Source organism: Gopherus flavomarginatus, chromosome 7 (assembly GCF_025201925.1).
Source record: "Gopherus flavomarginatus isolate rGopFla2 chromosome 7, rGopFla2.mat.asm, whole genome shotgun sequence".
In the NCBI taxonomy this organism is placed as follows: Eukaryota; Metazoa; Chordata; order Testudines; family Testudinidae; genus Gopherus; species Gopherus flavomarginatus.
Window position 1 is genome coordinate 59,259,070 of NC_066623.1, and position 18,838 is coordinate 59,277,907.

The 18,838-nt window shown below is 43.3% G+C and overlaps 2 protein-coding genes across 10 annotated transcripts in view; both read left to right on the forward strand.

Moving 5' to 3' along the window:
* The window catches only part of CEP350 (centrosomal protein 350), a 177,832-nt gene that overhangs the window by 115,714 nt on the left and 43,280 nt on the right, over positions 1-18,838 (forward strand). For 7 of the 8 annotated variants that reach the window (XM_050962940.1, XM_050962943.1, XM_050962942.1 and 4 more), the window contains 2 exons: positions 5,455-5,577; positions 17,847-18,046. In XM_050962940.1, coding sequence (XP_050818897.1) covers positions 5,455-5,577; positions 17,847-18,046 — 323 coding nt within the window. The remainder of the gene's footprint in view (positions 1-5,454; positions 5,578-17,846; positions 18,047-18,838) is intronic. The other variant, XM_050962945.1, reaches the window with a different exon arrangement.
* Positions 5,586-11,884, forward strand: LOC127055875 (myb/SANT-like DNA-binding domain-containing protein 2). 2 transcript variants are annotated; one of them, XR_007775633.1, is made up of 3 exons: positions 5,586-7,764; positions 8,791-9,214; positions 10,958-11,884. XR_007775633.1 is itself a non-coding variant. In XM_050963412.1 (2 exons), exons 1-2 carry the CDS (start codon positions 7,215-7,217, stop codon positions 8,970-8,972), a joined length of 732 nt encoding a protein of 243 aa, XP_050819369.1. In that variant the 5' UTR covers positions 5,586-7,214; the 3' UTR covers positions 8,973-9,416. The 2 variants fall into 2 exon arrangements, 1 of the variants encoding a protein (XP_050819369.1); XM_050963412.1 differs by lacking the exon at positions 10,958-11,884 and having other exon boundaries at positions 8,791-9,416.

Below are 18,838 nucleotides of genomic sequence, written 5' to 3' on the forward strand. Positions count from 1 at the left end.
ATCACTGGCTAGCTGATCATATGGGCCTGGCTCTCCTTGTTTTTAACTGCTAAATTGCATTGAAAGTCATCTAAAGATAAATTACTTTTCACTTAAGCAATTGCTGTAGGTGGCATGAGGTGGTGTTTGACCATGAATGGGAAGGGGAGATGGTCTGAATGATCATGAAGGAAACAGCAGGCATTCCATGAGATAATCTGCTGTTAATATGTGGTCCATACACTGAGAAAAATTGAGAACATGTGAGCCACAGGCACTTACTGGAAAGCAGAATACAGTCTAAAAGGTGGGGGTATTTAAATTCAGTTTAGTTTAGTTTATAAATGGCTTTTACAGAACGCTTGCTTAAAGGAGATACAACCTAATTGGAGGGCACTAGATGCGGTACAATGAATAAAGAGATTCTATCGGATCCAGATCTTCCTTCAGGGAATTTTGGATGGTATAAATTTCACAGTGAATTAACCCTTATTCCCTAAAGATCGGTATTAGCTATGGCTCTACATTCCTGGTGTACAAGGTAATGAAGGAGAAAATTAATTGCTTCATGGTTAATAAAATTTTTCCTTGAGGCATGCCCTTTGTGTAATGCCTGTATAGTATATATGTCAAAGGATATAAATACTTATTGCAGAACCACTAGTTCCTTTTCTTATTTCATTGGTTAAGTATCACATTTTCAAATCAGAAATGTTTAGGCCATCAAAGACTGCGACTTGAAGGGCACGTAAAAGATAATTTCGTCAGAGCTTGTAGACAAACTCAAGCTGATCTGAACAGATGAGATATTTGTAAAATACAAGTATGGAATTCTTCACTGAAAATCTGCAGAAGCAATTCAATATGGGAGTTTCTTGTTCTGCTTTAAAAGTCCCACATACATCTAAAATAAGTTAACTATTATGATTCCATGTGTCCACTAATCTTGGATATTAAGCTACTACCTCAAAGTTACCAAATAAAAAATGTGGCCCCAACTGCCTTCAACTTTTATTTTTTGACCTTTAACTATGGGTCACCACTATTAATAGACTTAAAATAATTGCTGTAAATAGCTTTAAACTTGTTACTAGTTAAGGTAATTATAATTTAGTCCATATTATGCAGATTTTCTGCTGTTTTTTCTCTTTGTCTCTAGTATCCCAGGATGATGGGTCCAAAGAAAAGGTCATGAATCAAATGTTCCACATCTTGTAATGACAAGATATCTATGACTCATTAGCATATTGGATACTTGAAAATGCCTGCGGAAGGGCATAAATCCTCCCAATGTTAGATTCTCAGTAACTATGGTAATGAAAGCTCAGATAGTAATGGGGCCTATATAATAGGAAAAAACATGACAGAAGGTCAGTCTGATTTCACAGTCTTTACCCACTTTGGGTCTAAAAACAGGGGTGAGCAAACTATGGCCCAGGGGCTGCATCCGGCCCTTCAGATGTTTTAATCTGGCCCTCGAGCTCCAGCCAGGGAGCAGGGTCAGGGATTGCCCTACTCTGCATGGCTTTGAGAAGCAGTGGCATGTCCCCCCCCACCCCACCCCCCCGGCTCCTACACGTAGGGCAGCCAAGGGGCTCTGCACTCTGACCCTGCCCCAAGCGCCGCCCCTGCAGCTCCCATTGGCCAGGGGGGCACATACTTTTGCTTCTCAGAGCTGCTTGAGGTAAGCGCTGCCCGGAGCCTGCACCTCTGACCCTCTCCTGCACCCTAACCCCCTGCCCCAGCATTCATCCCCCTTCCACTCTCTGAACCCCTCAGTCCCAGCCCGGAGCACCATCATGCACCCCCAACCCCTCATCTCCAGCCCCACCCCAGCGCCCTCACTCCCAGATGGGGGCTCCCCTCCCCCTCCCCCCCCGCCAGGCGTCCCCTCTCGCACTCTAAAGTCCTCATTTCTGGCCCCACTCCAGAGCCCACACCCCCAGCTGGAGCCATCACCCCCTCCCGCATCCCAGCCCCATTTTGTGAGCTTTCATGGCCTGCCATACAATTTCCATATCGAGATGTGGCCCTCAGGCCAAAAAGTTTGCCCACTCCTGATCTAAAAGGAAGTCTTTTGACCCATACTCCTCTGATTAGTTTTGAGTGCCTGAGCCTTCAGTTCTCTTCTTTAAAGAAGAAACAGCATTCAGGACAACTGAGGCCATGTCTACATCTAAAATTTTGCAGCGCTGGTTGTTACAGCTGTATTAGTACAGCTGTATAGGGCCAGCGCTGCAGAGTGGCCACACTTACAGCAACCAGCGTTGCAAGTGGTGTTAGATGTGGCCACACTGCAGCGCTGTTGGGCGGCTTCAAGGGGTTTTGGGGAAGGCGAGAGCAAACCGGGGAAGGAAACCAGCTTCGCCGCGGTTTGCTCTCGCGTTCCGCGAACCACCCTGCAAACCGCAGGGAAGGAGACCTGCTTGCTCGGGGGTTCGGCGAACGCGAGAGCAAACCGGGGAAGGAGACCAGCTTCGCCGCGGTTTGCTCTCGCGTTCCCCGAACAAGCAGGTCTCCTTCCCTGCGGTTTGCAGGGTGGTTCGCGGAACGCGAGAGCAAACCGGGGAAGGAGACCAGCTTCGCCGCGGTTTGCTCTCGCGTTCCCCGAACAAGCAGGTCTCCTTCCCTGCGGTTTGCAGGGTGGTTCGCGGAACGCGAGAGCAAACCGCGGCGAAGCTGGTCTCCTTCCCCGGTTTGCTCTCGCGTTCGCCGAACCCCCGAGCAAGCAGGTCTCCTTCCCTGCGGTTTGCAGGGTGGTTCGCGGAACGCGAGAGCAAACCGCGGCGAAGCTGGTTTCCTTCCCCGGTTTGCTCTCGCCTTCCCGGAACCACCCAGCAAACCTCAGGGAAGGAGACCTGCTTGCTCGGGGTTCGGGGAACGCGAGAGCAAGCCGGGGAAGGAGACCAGCTTGATTACCAGAGGCTTCCTCAGGTATGCTGGGATACCTGCTTATTCCACGGAGGTCAAGAAAAGCGCTGGTAAGTGACTATACTTGATTACCAGCGCTGGATCACCAGCGCTGGATCCTCTACACCCGAGACAAAACGGGAGTACGGCCAGCGCTGCAAACAGGGAGTTGCAGCGCTGGTGGTGCCCTGCAGATGTGTACACCTCCTAAGTTGCAGCGCTGTAACTCCCTCACCAGCGCTGCAACTTTCTGATGTAGACAAACCCTGAGACACTGACTATGAAGTCTTAAGGATCTGTGCCTCCCACATGCTGAACCAAGACCATCTTTATACAAGAAGGGTTGAGATTGAACTATGCCCTAACACAGACAAATCCTTTTAGAATGGGGGGGGCCCACCCTTTTTATGGGCAATAATGGATTCCAGAGTTCTCCAAAAAGAAAGGGTTTTTCTCCTGAATCTTTCTCCTCAGAACAAAAGAAGGTCTTTGAGTCCTCAAGGCTAAGAATCAGTCAGATTGATCAGAAGAATGAAATTTCCAGTGGTGACAGATACCATAATTCAGAATTGGTTCACGGTTCTTGAATTTTGAAATTGTATTTACATACCTTGATAACACAGTAGCTCTATAGGAAGTATCATAGGTGACTGATACACTTTTTAACTGAAGTATTTTTATGCCAATATTTTTTTTGGTAATATTTAATTTTCATCTTGTATTGTAATAGACACCTGTCTTCTTTCTCCGGGAGTGTAGATCATTAAATAATACTTATCTTTACAGAAAAAAAGAGTTCGTTACTGACAGATAACTACCCCTGTTGCAGTTTTATAAAATTGTTATAATAACTTCAGCCTTAGCACACAGTATGTTCCACCTTTAAGATGATAGGAAAAAGCCTAATGATATTTTAGGTGCCAATCAAAACAATTGTCCTAGTTCAGTAGTATTTTCAAGACTGGCTAGCAGAATAGTTGCCCTCCTTTATCGCTGCTCTGAGTAGTAAGAATGGAAACTGTGCCTTTGTGTGGTTTAATGTATCCTTCCAACGTTATCTCATTACTTCTTATGCTGTGGATTTTGTATGTGTTTGGTAGAAGTTTAGGGTAGAGTAGCACTTTCTTTAAACTTAAATTTAACTTTTATTTTTGCCAAATAATGCAAAATGGATTTTTTTTTACATAATATTTTGCTACATTGCTCTGAAACTGTATGTTTGTTCATAAAAACCAGCATTGCAGACTGCAGTGTTCTCCCGAGGATGTAGCAAAGAACACTGTTAAATCAAAGCAGTACAGCAAGACAGTATTGGCAGAATTTTTGCAGGTGGGGAAGGGAAAGCCATCCTTTGAAAGAGAACTAATATTGAATTAGTCTCATTGCATAAGGTGCAGGAAAGAAACTGAATGATAAGAATTAACTAAAAGCAAACTGGAGAGGAAGAGGGCTTTAAAAGCCTGCTATACTTCAGACTGGAAAAGAATGCTGGACTTGCTGTACTCTGGCAAAGGAGAGATTCTTCTCACTTCTGTGACAGCTTCAATACCTATTTTCTGCTAAGAAGAAAAGAGAGGGAGAGTTGTGTCTTAATCCTTGTGGTATGCATGTGAACAGGAGCATGCTCTGTCAAAGAGAATTAACACTTTTTTTCCTCCTTGTGTCCTTTGCATATGCAGCTTCAACAACAATCATCCATGCACCATAGGAAATAGAGGAACTAACCTAATCTTTTGCTTTATCTTAACGTGTTTCTTACCTTGCACTATAATAGCGAGCTGTCTGTAGCATGGCTTTTTCCTCTGAATAACTTGTCGGGGCAACACTATATTTTAAGTATTATCATCCAGCTAGCTTCAGGAATTTTGTAATATGGATACAATTTTATTGCACTTTAGTATTTTTAAGTGAAACAGGCAGTGTGTAAACCTGAAAAATGTGAGACCAAGTTAGTGCTTTGCTGAGAATGAAAAATGGCAACATTTGCATTCGAGCTAGAAACAGATGTACCAGTGAACATTTCAGGCTATTTTTATGAATCACTTCACTATTTTTGAACCAGGTGGTGCTACTAATTAGGTCAGTGGCATTTACCTTTGGAAAAATTGTCTGATTCATGTTTGAACCTACAAGTGAAAATGTGTTTAGGAGTTTCAGACTAGTACCATTGTCCGCATCGTAAAACAAGCAAGTCCTCTACTGAGGACTGGATAGCAGGAGATGCTAAAGACTCAGGATTGAGGTGTGTGCACAGAACTGCAAATGGAAGCTTATACACAAGCAACAAAATTATTAACAAAATCTAGAGGGGAAATTAACCTAGATAACAATATGAAAAGAAGCTTGCATTTAATTGGCAGAATCAACTGTTACATTTTATGCATAGAAGTAGTTATGTTCTGTTGCCTTTGGAGTGACAACATACAATTTTTCTGTTTAAGATGAGGTGATGTAATCTATGCAATGTTAACACATTTTAAAAATTCTTTGTTAGCTGCTCTCCTTTTCTCGTTCTTTCTGTCTTTTTGATATCTTGGTTTTAAACTCTTCCTCCTTATTTTGTAGACACTGCTCTCCTGTTCACTACTTCTTCTCTGTCTTTACGTCTCACCACTGGGCCTCTCTCAGTGTCTGTTTTCCCAACCTCCATCCCAAATTCCAGCTGTATATCTACAACCAGTTGGTCAGGTAACTGCACCTTTTTCAGTGGTGTACTCTTTGATAGAGCATGCTCTGTTCATTCCTAAACAGCCAGGACGGGAGGCTCCTCATCAGATTAGAATTCCAACAGACTTTCCTCACTGTTTCCAAATTAATCTGCTATTGCTGAAAATAATTTCCTGAGCGATAGGTAAGAACATGAAATGGACTGCGTATTATCGAGCTGCTGCAATGGAGCAGTAATTGAAAACTTTATCTAGCCTGGGCTTCAAGTCTGTACACCTCAGCTTCTATTTAGTTATTGCATCAGTGTTTGGAGAGAGCACCACATTTAACCTTTTAAATTGCACAAATAAGTTTTCCTTATTCAATGGTTTCTATTAACCTTTCAGAACTGATGGGTTAAAAAATACAGCATTAGCATAGTTAGCCTTTGAAAATAGTAATGATGTGGTGTGAATGCCTTTCTCTTCCCTGCTTCTCACTGACAAACAAAAAAACCCTCTTGCCTAGTATGTATTAGAGTTTTCATTGGATTATTTTCTGTAGAGATCTCTGCTCTATAGGATGCATGTGCACGCCTGGTGTTACATTGGAACACTTTAGAATACAGCAAATATTGAGATTGTATGCGTATTCTCTTGTGGTTTTGACCATTGAGTCCCATAGGTTGTAAAAGGAACTACAGTTCCCACCCATCTCTTTCTTTTCTCTTTGTAGATTGAGGGTCAAATCCTTTGTTCTCTCTGGGCTTCTTTTGGCTTGTTCAGTTAGTGTCATCACAAATAGTTAATGTTTGTGTAGCTGTTAATTTTTATGGCAAGTTAATTGGTTCTCCATGTTATTCTTTGGCTTGATACAGTAGGCATCTGGTTTGGTATGGCTTTGTCAGCTTCTGTTCTTTTGATTCTGTTTATTTCCATTGTCATAGTGGCTGGGTCTGAGAAGAATCTGAGTTTGAAGTAATGTACATTGTATGAAGCAAATATTTTTTTGTATTCAGACCAGTGTATCCAGTTCGTGGGTGAGTGATGCTCCCCACAGAGCATATACTTTATGCAGATTTCCGCCACTTCCCCTCCCAAAATACTCAAGAGTGAGAGTCCCACCTCTATGTGTTGAAGAAAGTCCGACAGGTTAATCTGATTTTAGCTTAAATGTGTTAATGAATAGGAGTCTGGAACATCTTCAGAGTCTAAAGATGCCTAGAAGTCCAACTCTGAGAAATCACTGGGTTCAAGAATGCCTCAAGGACGTGAGTGCCCATTAGGCTCAGGCCTGGTCTACACTACGCGTTTAAACCAAATTTAGCAACATTAAACTGATTTAACCCTGCAGCCGTCCACACAACGAGGCCCTTTATATTGATATAAAGGACTCTTAAAACCGGTTTCTGTACTCCTCCCCGACGACAGGAGTAGCGCTGAAATCAGTATTGCAATGTAGGATTAGGGTTAGTGAGGCCGCAAATCGACGGTATTGGCCTCCGTGAGGTATCCCACAGTGCACCATTGTGACCGCTCTGGAAAGCCATCTGAACTTGGAGGCACTGGCCAGGTAGACAGGAAAAGCCTCACAAACTTTTGAATTTCATTTCCTGTTTGGCCAGCGTGGAGAGCTCTCCAGCACAGGTGACCACACAGAGCTCATCAGCTTAAGTAACAATGCAGTCTCCTGAGAATCGAAAAAGAGCTCCAGCATGGACCGCACTGGAGGTACTGGATCTGATCGCTATATGGGGAGAGGATTCAGTGCTAACAGAACTCCGTTCCAAAAGACGAAATGAAAAACCATTTGAAAAAATTTCCAAGGCCATGATGCAGAGAGGCCACAGAAGGGACTCAGTACAGTGCCGTGTGAAAGTTAAGGAGCTCAGACAAGCCTACCAGAAAACCAAAGAAGCAAACGGAAGGTCCAGGGCAGGGCCGAAAACATGCCGCTTCTACGCTGAGCTGCGTGCAATTCTAGGGGTGTCCGCCACCAGTTCCCCACCCCTGTCTGTGGATTCCGAGGTGGGGGTGGTAATCTCAGCCATGGCTGAGGATTCTACGGACGGGGAAGATGAGGAGGAGGAAGAGGAGAACGAGCTTGCAGAGAGCACACAGCACTCCGTTCTCCCCAACAGCCAGGAACTTTTTCTCACCCTGACAGAATTACCCTCCCAGCCCTCCCAAGCCACTAGCCCAGACAATGAAGCCATGGAAGCGACCTCTGGTGAGTGTACCTTTGTTAATATAAAACATGGATTAAAAGCAAGCATTTTTTAATGATTAATTTGCCCTGAGAACTTTGGATGCATTCATGGCCAGTACAGATATTGGAAAAGTCTGTTAACATGTCTGGGGATGGAGTGGAAATCCTCCAGGGACATTTCCATGACGCTCTCCTGGAGGTACTCCAAAAGCCTTTGCAGACGGTTTCTGGGCAGGGCAGCCTTATTCCGTCCTCCATGGTAGGACACTTGACCATGCCATGCATGTAGCAAGTAATCGAGTATCATTGCATGACAAAGCCTAGCTGCATATGGTCCCGGTGATTGCTGGCATTCAAGCAACATCTGTTCTTTATCTCACTGTGTTATCCTCAGGAGAGTGATATCGTTCATGGTAAACTAGTTGAAATTCAGTAATTTAATTAAGGGGACAGACATGGCCATTCCTACTGGCCTGTTTGCCTGTTGCTTAAAAGAAATCCTTCCTTGCAGGTAGGCAAGCGGGTGGGGTGGGGGGGGTGATTGGCGCTGAGCTTTTTCGCGTTTGGCTAGCAGGGATCTTCCCTGCTACCAGTCACACGGGGGCGGGGGTGTGTGTGTTGTTGTGCAGTGATCTTCCATGATACCAGCCACGCGATGGGGGAGGGGTAAAATGATCATCCCAGAGAATTGGATTGGGGGGTGGTTTCTGCTGCTGCATGTTAACAGGAAAGAAGCAGCACTGAACGGGATTTGCTTGGTATTTGGGAAAGGAGGGCACTGTGTATATGAAGGCTGCAGAAGCCGAAAGACAATGGCTTACCATGGCCGCATGCAAGCTGAATTCTGATGCCCAGACCTGCGTCTGTGAGATCTCTAACACCAGAGCCGCAGGCACTCAATATTAAGATGCAAAATGCGACCTTGTAGTGAAATCGCATGCGCTATGTAAGGTGAATAGTGTTGTTCACCGTGAAAGAGTATAACCATTGTTCTGTAAAATGTATCTTTTTAAATACTTCTCTCCCTTTTTTCCCTCCCTCATGCAGCTGCACATTTTTCAAGCCTCCCTACTCCATCCCGAAGGCTATCTCAGATAAGGCGGCGGAAAAAAAAGATGCGAAATGAAATGTTCTCGGAAATCATGGAAGTGACCTGCAATGAAAGAGCTCATCTGAATGAGTGGAAGGACGTGATATCAAATTACAGGAAAGATGCCAGTGAACGTTAGGACAGAAGGGACCAACATGAGGACAGGAGGGATGCTCAAGATGAGAGGTGACGGCAGGAAGATCAGAGGTGTAGGCAGGAAGATCAGTGGTGGCGGGATGCAACGCTGGGGCTGTTGCGTGATCAAACTGACATCCTCTGACGTCTGGTGGAGCTTCAGGAACAGCAGCAGGATCACAGAGTGCCACTGCAGCCCCTTTGTAACCACCCTAACCATGTTGCATATCCTCCTCACCCAGACATGTAAGAACGCATGAGGGAAGGCTTTGTGCATCTGCCCACTCCACCCCCGTGGACAGCCCAACAAAAAGGCTGTCATTACTTTGAAATTTTTTTAGTGGCCTTTTCCTTCCCTCCTATCCTCCTCCCAAACCACACCCGGGCTACCTTGTCAGTTCTCTCCTCCTTTTTATAATTAATTAATAAAGAATACATGATTTTTAAACGGAGTGACTTTATTTCCTTAGAAAGCAAGTTGTAATTGAAGTGGGAAGGTGGGTTGCTTACAGGGAATGAGTCAATCAAGGGTGGAGGTTCATCAAGGGGAAACAAACACAGCAGTCAGACCATACCCTGGCCCGTGATGAAACTCATTATCAAAGCTGCTCTGATGCACACTGCTTCCTGATGTGCTCTTCTAATCGCCCTTGTATCTGGCTGCGCATAATCAGCGGCCAGGTGATTTGCCTCAGCCTCCCACCCCGCCATAAAGGTCTCCCCCTTACTCTCACAGAGATTGTGGAGCACACAGGAAGCAGCAGTAACAATGGGGACATTGATTTGCCTGAGATCAGAGCGAGTCAGTAATGTGCGCCAGCGCGCCTTTAAATGGCCAAATGCACATTCTACCACCATTCTGCACTTGCTCAGCCTGTAGTTGAAAAACTCCTGACTACTGTCCAGGCTGCCTGTGTAAGGCTTCATGATTCATGGCATCAAGGAGTAGGCTGGGTCCCCCAGGATAACTACAGGCATTTCAACATCCCCAACTGTTATTTTCTGGTCTGGGAAGTAATTCCCTTGCTGGAGCCGTTTAAACAGAGTAGTGTTCCTGAAGACGCGAGCATCATGAACCCTTCCCGGCCATCCCATGTGGATGTTGGTGAAACATCCCTTGTGATCCACCAGTGCTTGCAGCACTGTTGAAAAGTACCCCTTACGGTTTACATACTGGGTGCCCTGGTGCTCCAGTGCCAAGATAGGGATATGGGTTCCATCTATCACCCCCCCCACCACTGTTAGGGAATCCCATTGCAGCAAAGCCATGCACTATGACCTGCACATTTCCCAGAGTCATAACCTTTCGTAGCAGCAGCTTAATGATTGCTTTGGCTACTTGCATCACAGCAGCCCCCACAGTAGATTTTCCCACTCCAAATTGATTCCCGACTGACCAGTAGCTGTCTGGCGTTGCAAGCTTCCAGAGGGCTGTTGCCACTCGCTTCTCAACTGTGAGGGCTGCTCTCATCTTGGTATTCTGGCATTTCAGGGTAGGGGAAAGCAAGTCACAAAGTTCCATGAAAGTGCCCTTATGCATGCGAAAGTTTCGCAGCCACTGTGAATCGTCCCAAACCTGAAAAACTATGCGGTCCCACCAGTCTATGCTTGTTTCCTGGGCCCAAAATCGCCGTTCAATGGCTAGAACCTGCCCCATTACCAGCAGGATCTCCAAAGCGCAGGGACCTGCAGTTTGAGAAAATTCTGTGTCCATGTCCTCATCACTCTTGTTGCCGAGTTGCCGTAGCTGCCGCCTCCTCGCCTGGTTTTGCAGGTCCTGGTTCAGCATAGACTGCATGAAAATGCGTGAGGTGTTTACAATGTCCACTATTGCGGTCTTGAGCTGAGCAGGGTCCATGCTTGCTGTGCTATGATGTTTGCACAGTTCAGCCAGGAAAAAAGGCGCGAAACGGTTGTCTGCTGCTTTCATGGAGGGAGGGGTGAGGCTGTACCCAGAACCACCTGCAACAATGTTTTTTGCCTCATCAGGCACAGGGATCTCAACCCAGAATTCCAAGGGGCAGGAGAGACTGCAGGAACTATGGGATAGCTACCCACAGTGCAACGCTCAGGAAATCGACACTAGCCTCAGTACATGGACGTACACCGCCGAATTAATGTGCTTAGTGTGGCCGCGTGCACTCGACTTTATACAATCTGTTTTACAAAACCGGTTTATGTAAAATCGGAATAATCCCATAGTGTAGATGTACCCTCAGATACCACTATTCCCTCTCTTGGAAGGAAGATGTTTCTCTTGGTCCTTTATAGATTCATGAAATAAGTTATGGAGGCTTTGACCTCTCTGAAGATCAAGCTAGGATGCAGTTTAAGGTCTGCTCCAGTGTTCTGAAACCTGTCAGGCATCTATGCAAAATCCTTCTGAAATAATCATAAGAAATCCACATGGCCTTGGACCTGTTGGCCCAGCAGTCTCAATCCTTTTCCTCTGTATGAAGGATAAAGAAGAAACAGAGAATAATCATTCAAGTAGCTGCTGCTTCCTCCTCTTCAACTGATGAGTCTGTGCATACATACCATCCTTTTATGTCTCCATTTGATGACTTTAGGAAGTTTCAGGAGTTATTGAGCAGAATGGCAGAGGAGTTGTATATTTTAAATTTGGATAATCCATGGAACGTCATCTCACTACTTGTATACTATTATTCAGCTCCAGCAGAACACAGCAGCTATCCCCTTATTCCTTCTGAGAACCTCTAACTACCATCCACCTCTATCCCGCAGACGTTTAACCCTGCCGATAATCACCAAATCCCAAAACTCTTCAGTTAATTAGAAAACAAAGCAAAGAAGGGTTAACCCATCATGATCAGAATGTTGGGGAAGTAATTGTATTCCTCTGCTGTGCTTCAGAAAAGAATAAGGATTCATCAAGTGATATTTGAACAGTAAAATTTCTTGCCTGGGACAGACTTCTCCTATTAATGGACAAGCTTCCAAAATAGTTTAAAAAAGAAGCCAGGGTAGTTGTGCCTGAAGATCAAAAGGAGGCAAAGCATGCCTCTCATGTGGCTTGATTTCTTAGTCACAACTCATTTGGTAGTCATGGCAGTGACTTAGCAGTGAATTATGTCTAAGGAGCCCAGACATTCCACAAGATGTTCTAGCAAGTAGAAATAGCTTCCTTTTGAGGTTCTCCACATATTTAATGAGAAGACAGATTATATAATGGAAGAGAGAAAGATTCTAGGTCTTGGAAATTTTTGACTGGATTAATCCTCCTACAGGAAAAAGCTAACTTTCCAGTATCCAAGTACAGCAGAGCAATCATCTGAACACTTCGAGAAACCCCCGTCAGAGACTGTCATTCAGGCAGAAAAAACTTTAGTTAGCAGAGATAAAGGAACTTATCTACAGGTTGGTGGTCTGTGCCAGTGGCTTCCAAGGCGTATTGGTTCATGTACCACTAACTTAAAAAAAATGTATGAAGTGAATGGACGGAATATCAAGCTCATGTGCTACCCATGGTACATGTTCCATATAGTTTGGCAGCCCCTCATCTAGGCATCGTTTTTGAGGCAGCAAATTTAATATGCATGGAAGAGCCTTAAGATGATAAATGTGGCAGGTTATTTTCCTTTCTGCTTAGGGAACCAACTTCTTTCTTTATTTTTCATGAATCATAGAGTTGGAATTACCTCAGGCAGATGAGTGTTTGAGGTTGGTTTCAAAAAGATTATGCCATCTTATTCCACTCTATGCTTCTTACCAATCTTTTCTTACCAGTTACTAAAATATACTGAGAAGTAACTGTCTTCTTTAATTGGAAAAAGATAGCAAATGTCACCTCTGTGGCCTACCTAAATAGACTAGGGTAGGCTGAAGGAGTTGAGCTTCATCCTGTTCCATGGGGGTCAGAGGAACTTTTTGCAATCTACTAACCAGCTGGCTGTCCAATTTAGCTGATCATTTATGTGATTGGCTTTAAATCTGAAGATCTTGTACCAGGAAAATTATCTCTGAATCCTGCTTTGTTCCAATGGATAATATGCTCATTGACTTTTAACACATCAGTCTGTTTTGTAGCAGCAGCAAGATAACACTTTATTCAAAAAAATGAGTCTGGTGGCACCTTAAAGACTAACAGATTTATTTGGGCATAAGCTTTCATGGGTAAAAAACCCACTTCTTCAGAGGCATGGAGTGAAAATTACAGATGCAGGAATTATATAATGAGACATGAAGAGAAGGGAGTTACCTCTCAAATAGAGAACCAGTGTTGACAGGGCCAATTCGATCAAGGTGGATGTAGTCCACTCCCAATAACAGATGAGGAGGTGTCAATTCCAGGAGAGGCAGAGCTGCTTTTGTAATGAGTCAGCCACTCCCAGTCCCTATTCAAGCCCAAATTAATGGTGTTAAATTTGCAAATGAATTTTAGTTCTGCTGTTTCTCTTTGAAGTCTGTTTCTGAAATTTTTTTGTACAAGTATAGCTACTTTTAAACCTGTTATCGAATGTTCAGGAAGATTGAAGTGTTCTCCAGTGGCTTTTGTATGTTACCATTCCTGATGTCTGATTTGTGTCCATTTATTCTTTTACGTAGGGACTGTCCAGTTTGGCCAATGAAATCAAAGGGACTGACAAAGGAGGTGCTGTAGTCATAATGAACACTCTTACAGCAGGATTATTTGGCTATTTGAACTCTCTCCTCAGACCCTGCTGTAACAGTGCTGATGCCTGAGATGATGGGGCATCCAGGGTTTCCAGGTTTACGGATCTTGGGTAGCAGATAGAATACTCCTGGTCAGGGCTCTGGGTGTGTGTCTGTGTAGATTTGCTCCTGTACTGTAGCAGGGAGTTTCTTGAGCAGATAGTATATTTTCTTTTGGTACTCCTCAGTGGGATCAGAGGATAGTGGTCTGTAGAATGTGGTGCTGGAGAGTTGCCTGGCAGCCTCCTGTTCATAGTCCGACCTGTTCATTATGACTACAACACCTTTGTCAGTCCTTTTGATTACATTGGCCAAACTGGACAGTTCCTACGTAAAAGAATAAATGGACACAAATCAGACATCAGGAATGGTAACATACAAAAGCCAGTAGGAGAACACTTCAATCTTCCTGGACATTCTATAATGAGTGTCCAGGAAGTAGCTATACTTGTACAAAAAAGTAGCTATACTTGTACAAAAAAATTTCAGAAACAGACTTCAAAGAGAAACAGCAGAACTAAAATTCATTTGGAAATTTAACACCATTAATTTGGGCTTGAATAGGGACTGGGAGTGGCTGGCTCATTACAAAAGCAGCTTTGCCTCTCCTGGAATTGACACCTCCTCATCTGTTATTGGGAGTGGACTACATCCACCTTGATCGAACTGGCCTTGTCAACACTGGTTCTCTATTTGAGAGGTAACTCCCTTCTGTTCATGTCTCATTATATAATGCCTGCATCTGTAACTTTCACTCCATGCATCTGAAAAAGTGTGTTGTTTACCCACGAAAACTTATGCCCAAATAAATCTGTTAGTTTTTAAGGTGCCACCGGACTCCTTGTTGGTTTTTGTGGATACAGACTAGCATGGCTACCCCCTGATACTTGACTTTATTCAAAGGCGATTGCAACAGATGCCTGTCATAGCAGTGCCCAAAGGATGTTTTTATACACCTTCCCTTCTGTGCCCCTTCTAATAAAAATGATTCAGAAAACAGAGAGCCAGAGAACATAATCTTAGTGGCACCCCATTGTTTGCAGTGGTCTTGTAGCCCATATTGGTCCAAGAATATGAGAGACAACATAAGTGAGATAATATCTTTTATTTCACCAACTTCTGTTCGTGGAAGATATACGCTCTTGAGCTAAATAGAGCTCTGCCTCAGGTTTGAGGGATGGAAGCAGAATGTCTTAGCTAAATACAAGTTAAGCAGAAGTAGGTAAGTTTGTTGACGGTCATCGCTTGAAATTAAGTGGGTTATTGCGGGTTAGATTATCATGCATAAAGGGTTTGAAATGGGCAGTTAAGGATAGCAGACAGTGCAGTATTATAAATAGTTGTAATGAGTCATAAAACCAGTATCCCTGTTAAGTGCATGTTTTTTGGTAGCTAGCAGAGTTATGAAGGTAAGTTTCCAGGATTGCCTTTTGGAGGTATTGTGCAGGTTTCCCTTGAGGACAAGTACTGAAAAATCACCTTTGGAGTGATCGCTGTGTGAAAAATGTTCCCCCATGGATGATATGATAGTTTTGTCATCTTCTGTGATTTTTCTATCTGAGCTTATTCAAGAGTGCAGTGATTGTCTGGTTTCACTCACTTAGTTGTTAATGAGGCATTTGATGCACTGGATAAAGTACACCACATGTAATAAACATATGTAGGACCCATGAATCTTGACTATGTGTTGTGAGGGATATTGATCATCATAACAGTGGAGATGTGTCTGGAGGTTTTGCATCTTGTTCTGGCAGGGTCTGGTGCCTCTTTGAGTTGGCGTGTACTGGTCTGTGAGGTGCATGTTTCTGATGATGAGCTGGGCAAGGTTGATGGGTTGTTTGAAGGCTGGAAGAAGGGGATTCAGGAAGGGTTTCTTTCAGGATGCAGTCCCTATCAAATATGGAGTATCATCAAACAATTACAACCCATAAGGGTTTCAGTGTGGGGTGGTAAGTAACAACTAGGGGAGCTCGGCCAGGGTCTTTTTCTTTTATGTATTAAACAGGTTCTCCTGGTGTATTTGGGTGGCCCTTTCCATGATGTGATCTACTTCTATGGTGGAGTGTCCTTGTTTAGTGAAAGCCACTTTAAATGTGTTTAGGTGTGCATCTTGGACTTTCTCTTTGGAGCAAATTATGTGATATCTGAGTGCCTAGCTGTAAATAACAAATTATTTGGTGTGTCTGGAATGGTTGCTGGGTCTGTGGAGGTAAGTGTAGTGATCAGTGGGTTTCTTGTGTATAGTCATTTGTAGGATTCCATTATTTAAGCTAATCATGGTGTCCAGGAAATGGATGCTGGTGTGGAAGTGTTCTAGCACCCCATTGGAAGATGAGACTTTGGTTTTCACTGCGGATACATTTACTTAACTACCTTTTGACTGTTATGACAATTGGACTCATACTTCTGGAATCCAGTCAGCCACAAAGAACTGGGAATTCGAAACACATCAGCCTGGCTGCTGAATGAAGCAAGACAGAGGTAGTTACCGTAATGAGGTCATTGTCACCTAATTGGTCTCCATAAAAGTTTCTGGGTCAAGGACCTACTTGACTAACTGGAATGGCTATGACATGCGTAATTGAAAACAGGGACTAAAAAGTTAAACAGTCTTGGTGAAGAAACAAATGTGGACTCCATAGCGATCCAAGTATTGTCAATTACAGTTCCCTCAAGATGCCTTATCCAGGGGTTTTGTACTAGGACTTTAAATGATACATAGGCCCTAAATTCAGTTGTTTGCTGCCAGGTAGAGGGATCACTTATAGGCCAGCAGCATGTATCATATCATATTTTTTCAAAGTACTGAAGAAGCTCAGACCTCCAAAGGGATTAATATGTCCAACATGGAGTCTCAATTTAATCTTAAAATCCCTCATTTCACATCCCTTTGAACAATTAAACTAAGTTTCTCTATACTGATTTAGTCCTAGTGTGTTTAATGATACCAATCACATCTCCATGCCAAGTATAAGAGATTCAGAATACTTTACATGTGAATTATAAATATGTCCCCAAGGACAGAATAATGTTGAGAACCGAGGAGAAATTCATCCCCTTCAGAGGTGGTCAGTGTTCCACAGAGCCCAAGATATAGCTCTACCTTCCTTCTACCTCCATTTCTCAATGCAGGAAAAATAAGCTGTGGCACACCCTGGATGTCTGATGGCTTCTGAAAATATATCTTCATATAATTATTCAGAAAATCTAATTTTTATTTTGGAGCTTCCATGTAGTTAAATGAAGGAAGAAAGCATGCAAAGACAAAATTTCCAAGAGCAGGGATCCAGACAGACAATATTAAAAGAAGGGTTTCTTATCAGTACATATAGTTCTTCAAGTGGATCGTCAGCATGGAACCATATGCTCTCTTCTTATGGTTGCTTGTGTATTTGGAAAGAACTTGAGACATTTAGGTTTGCAATATCTTCTATACCAGTGAGGACAGTTGGGAGAACGTTGGGATCCTTGAAAAAGAATGCTCACGATCCCAATGGTCACTGTTTTCTAGAGGTTCTGACTTAATGCCAGCAGCCTTTTTGTATGCCCAGGAATGGGGACCACTACAGACAATCTGTTCAAATTGGTTACTGGTGAGTAACCCTTCTATGTATAACTACAGTATTTAAAATCCTCAAAATTTGTAGGTGATTAGCTCCCTCCAGATTAATATCTGCTTATCATACTGTATTATAAAAACTGGGCCTCAGAGTTATCCTAAGTGACCAGAACTTAATTATGGCTTTGTTGGCTTTCTGCTTAGTGAGCCTGGTACTAGGTCAAGCTTGAACCTCTTTGAAGGGGACAGGCATTTAAAAAATTCAAAATGGTGGGCCTCTTGGTACATTAAGAATTTGCCATCATAGTTTTTACGTTAAAGACTTGCCCACTTCTTATAGAAAGGAAATGTGTGGAAAGATGTGAATTGGAAGATATATTACGTTTCTGATTTTTTTTTCTGTGCTGTTCTACATAATTTGTCAATGAACAGCAATAAGTCCTACAGAGTAGTAACAATAAGTCACTTGCCTCCTTTTATTATATAGTTTTTTGGAGATCTGTGGACCGTCACAACATTGATATTGACTTAGAAAATGACTTCTATTTATACAAGTCTATACATTGTGACGATAAGAGCATCTTGCCATTGGGTCTTTTGGCTGTGGTAGACTGTTTTCCCATTGTCTTCTGATATGTTTATCAGGTTCCTGACTAAGCGAGAACAGAAGCTGATGCAGCGGCGACAACATGCTGAAGAACTGCTGGAGTGGAAGCGCCGTCTAGATGCAGAGGAAGCAGAGATACGTCGAATGGAGAAACAAGCCTTAGCTGCTTGGGACAAAGAGAGACTCAAAACAAAAACAGCCAAGAAGGAACTGGGGGACCAGAGGGCTGAACCCAAAGGTAAAACCATGTCCTGCTCAAAGAGTGACCCAATGCAAATAATGACTGGGGCAAAACATAGCATATCATAAACTATTAGCCTCTGGTAAGCTCATATTTTTGTATTTTCTTCATGTGTGGTGGTGATTGTTCCTCTCTGGACACAGAATTGTGTTCTATCCTCTGCTCTTTATTATCTTCTACCTCTTATGATTATCTTTAACCTTAGCTACCACTTTTACGTTGATATTCAACAGTATATCTTTAATGATTTTGTTCACCCTCACTTCTTGCATTGACCAAGTAAATGTGTTGCTTTGTTTCAACTTTCCAGCGCTAAATACCTCTGATAGAATTGCTTCTCTTACACAAGATGAGCATTCTCAAGCACCACTCCATCTTCTCTTCAACTCAAAGCTTTTGGCCTCCAGTGGCCTTAACTTGCTGACATCTTTGACGCTGTACCCTTCTTTATATTCTACATATTGTATCTTGAAATACACCTGAAACCGCTTCTGCAACTTTATCCATGTGTCTCAGTGCCTGTTTGTGTCTGTTATTCTAATCCATATCTTTTATCTTTTTGCGTTAACTGCTGCAACTCTATTGGCTCCAGGTGCCAGCTCTTCAAACTTTAGTATTTGTACAGTGCCACTGTCCACTGCCTGTCATCTCATGTGTACAGAGAAGCGTGGCCACGTCATTCATATATTTCATGATCCAGTTTAAATTTTATTTTTTCTTTTTAAAACACAAATACCATGCTCTTTCACCTAGCCTGCCTCACAGACATTCCCTCTTAAATCCCCTTTT

Bases quoted from the DNA above. Each gene is read 5' to 3' on its own strand.
- LOC127055875 (XM_050963412.1), top strand. From the start codon at position 7,215: ATGCAGTCTCCTGAGAATCGAAAAAGAGCTCCAGCATGGACCGCACTG. The intron at 7,765-8,790 runs GTGAGTGTACCT...TCCCTCATGCAG, and splicing joins AGCCATGGAAGCGACCTCTG to CTGCACATTTTTCAAGCCTC.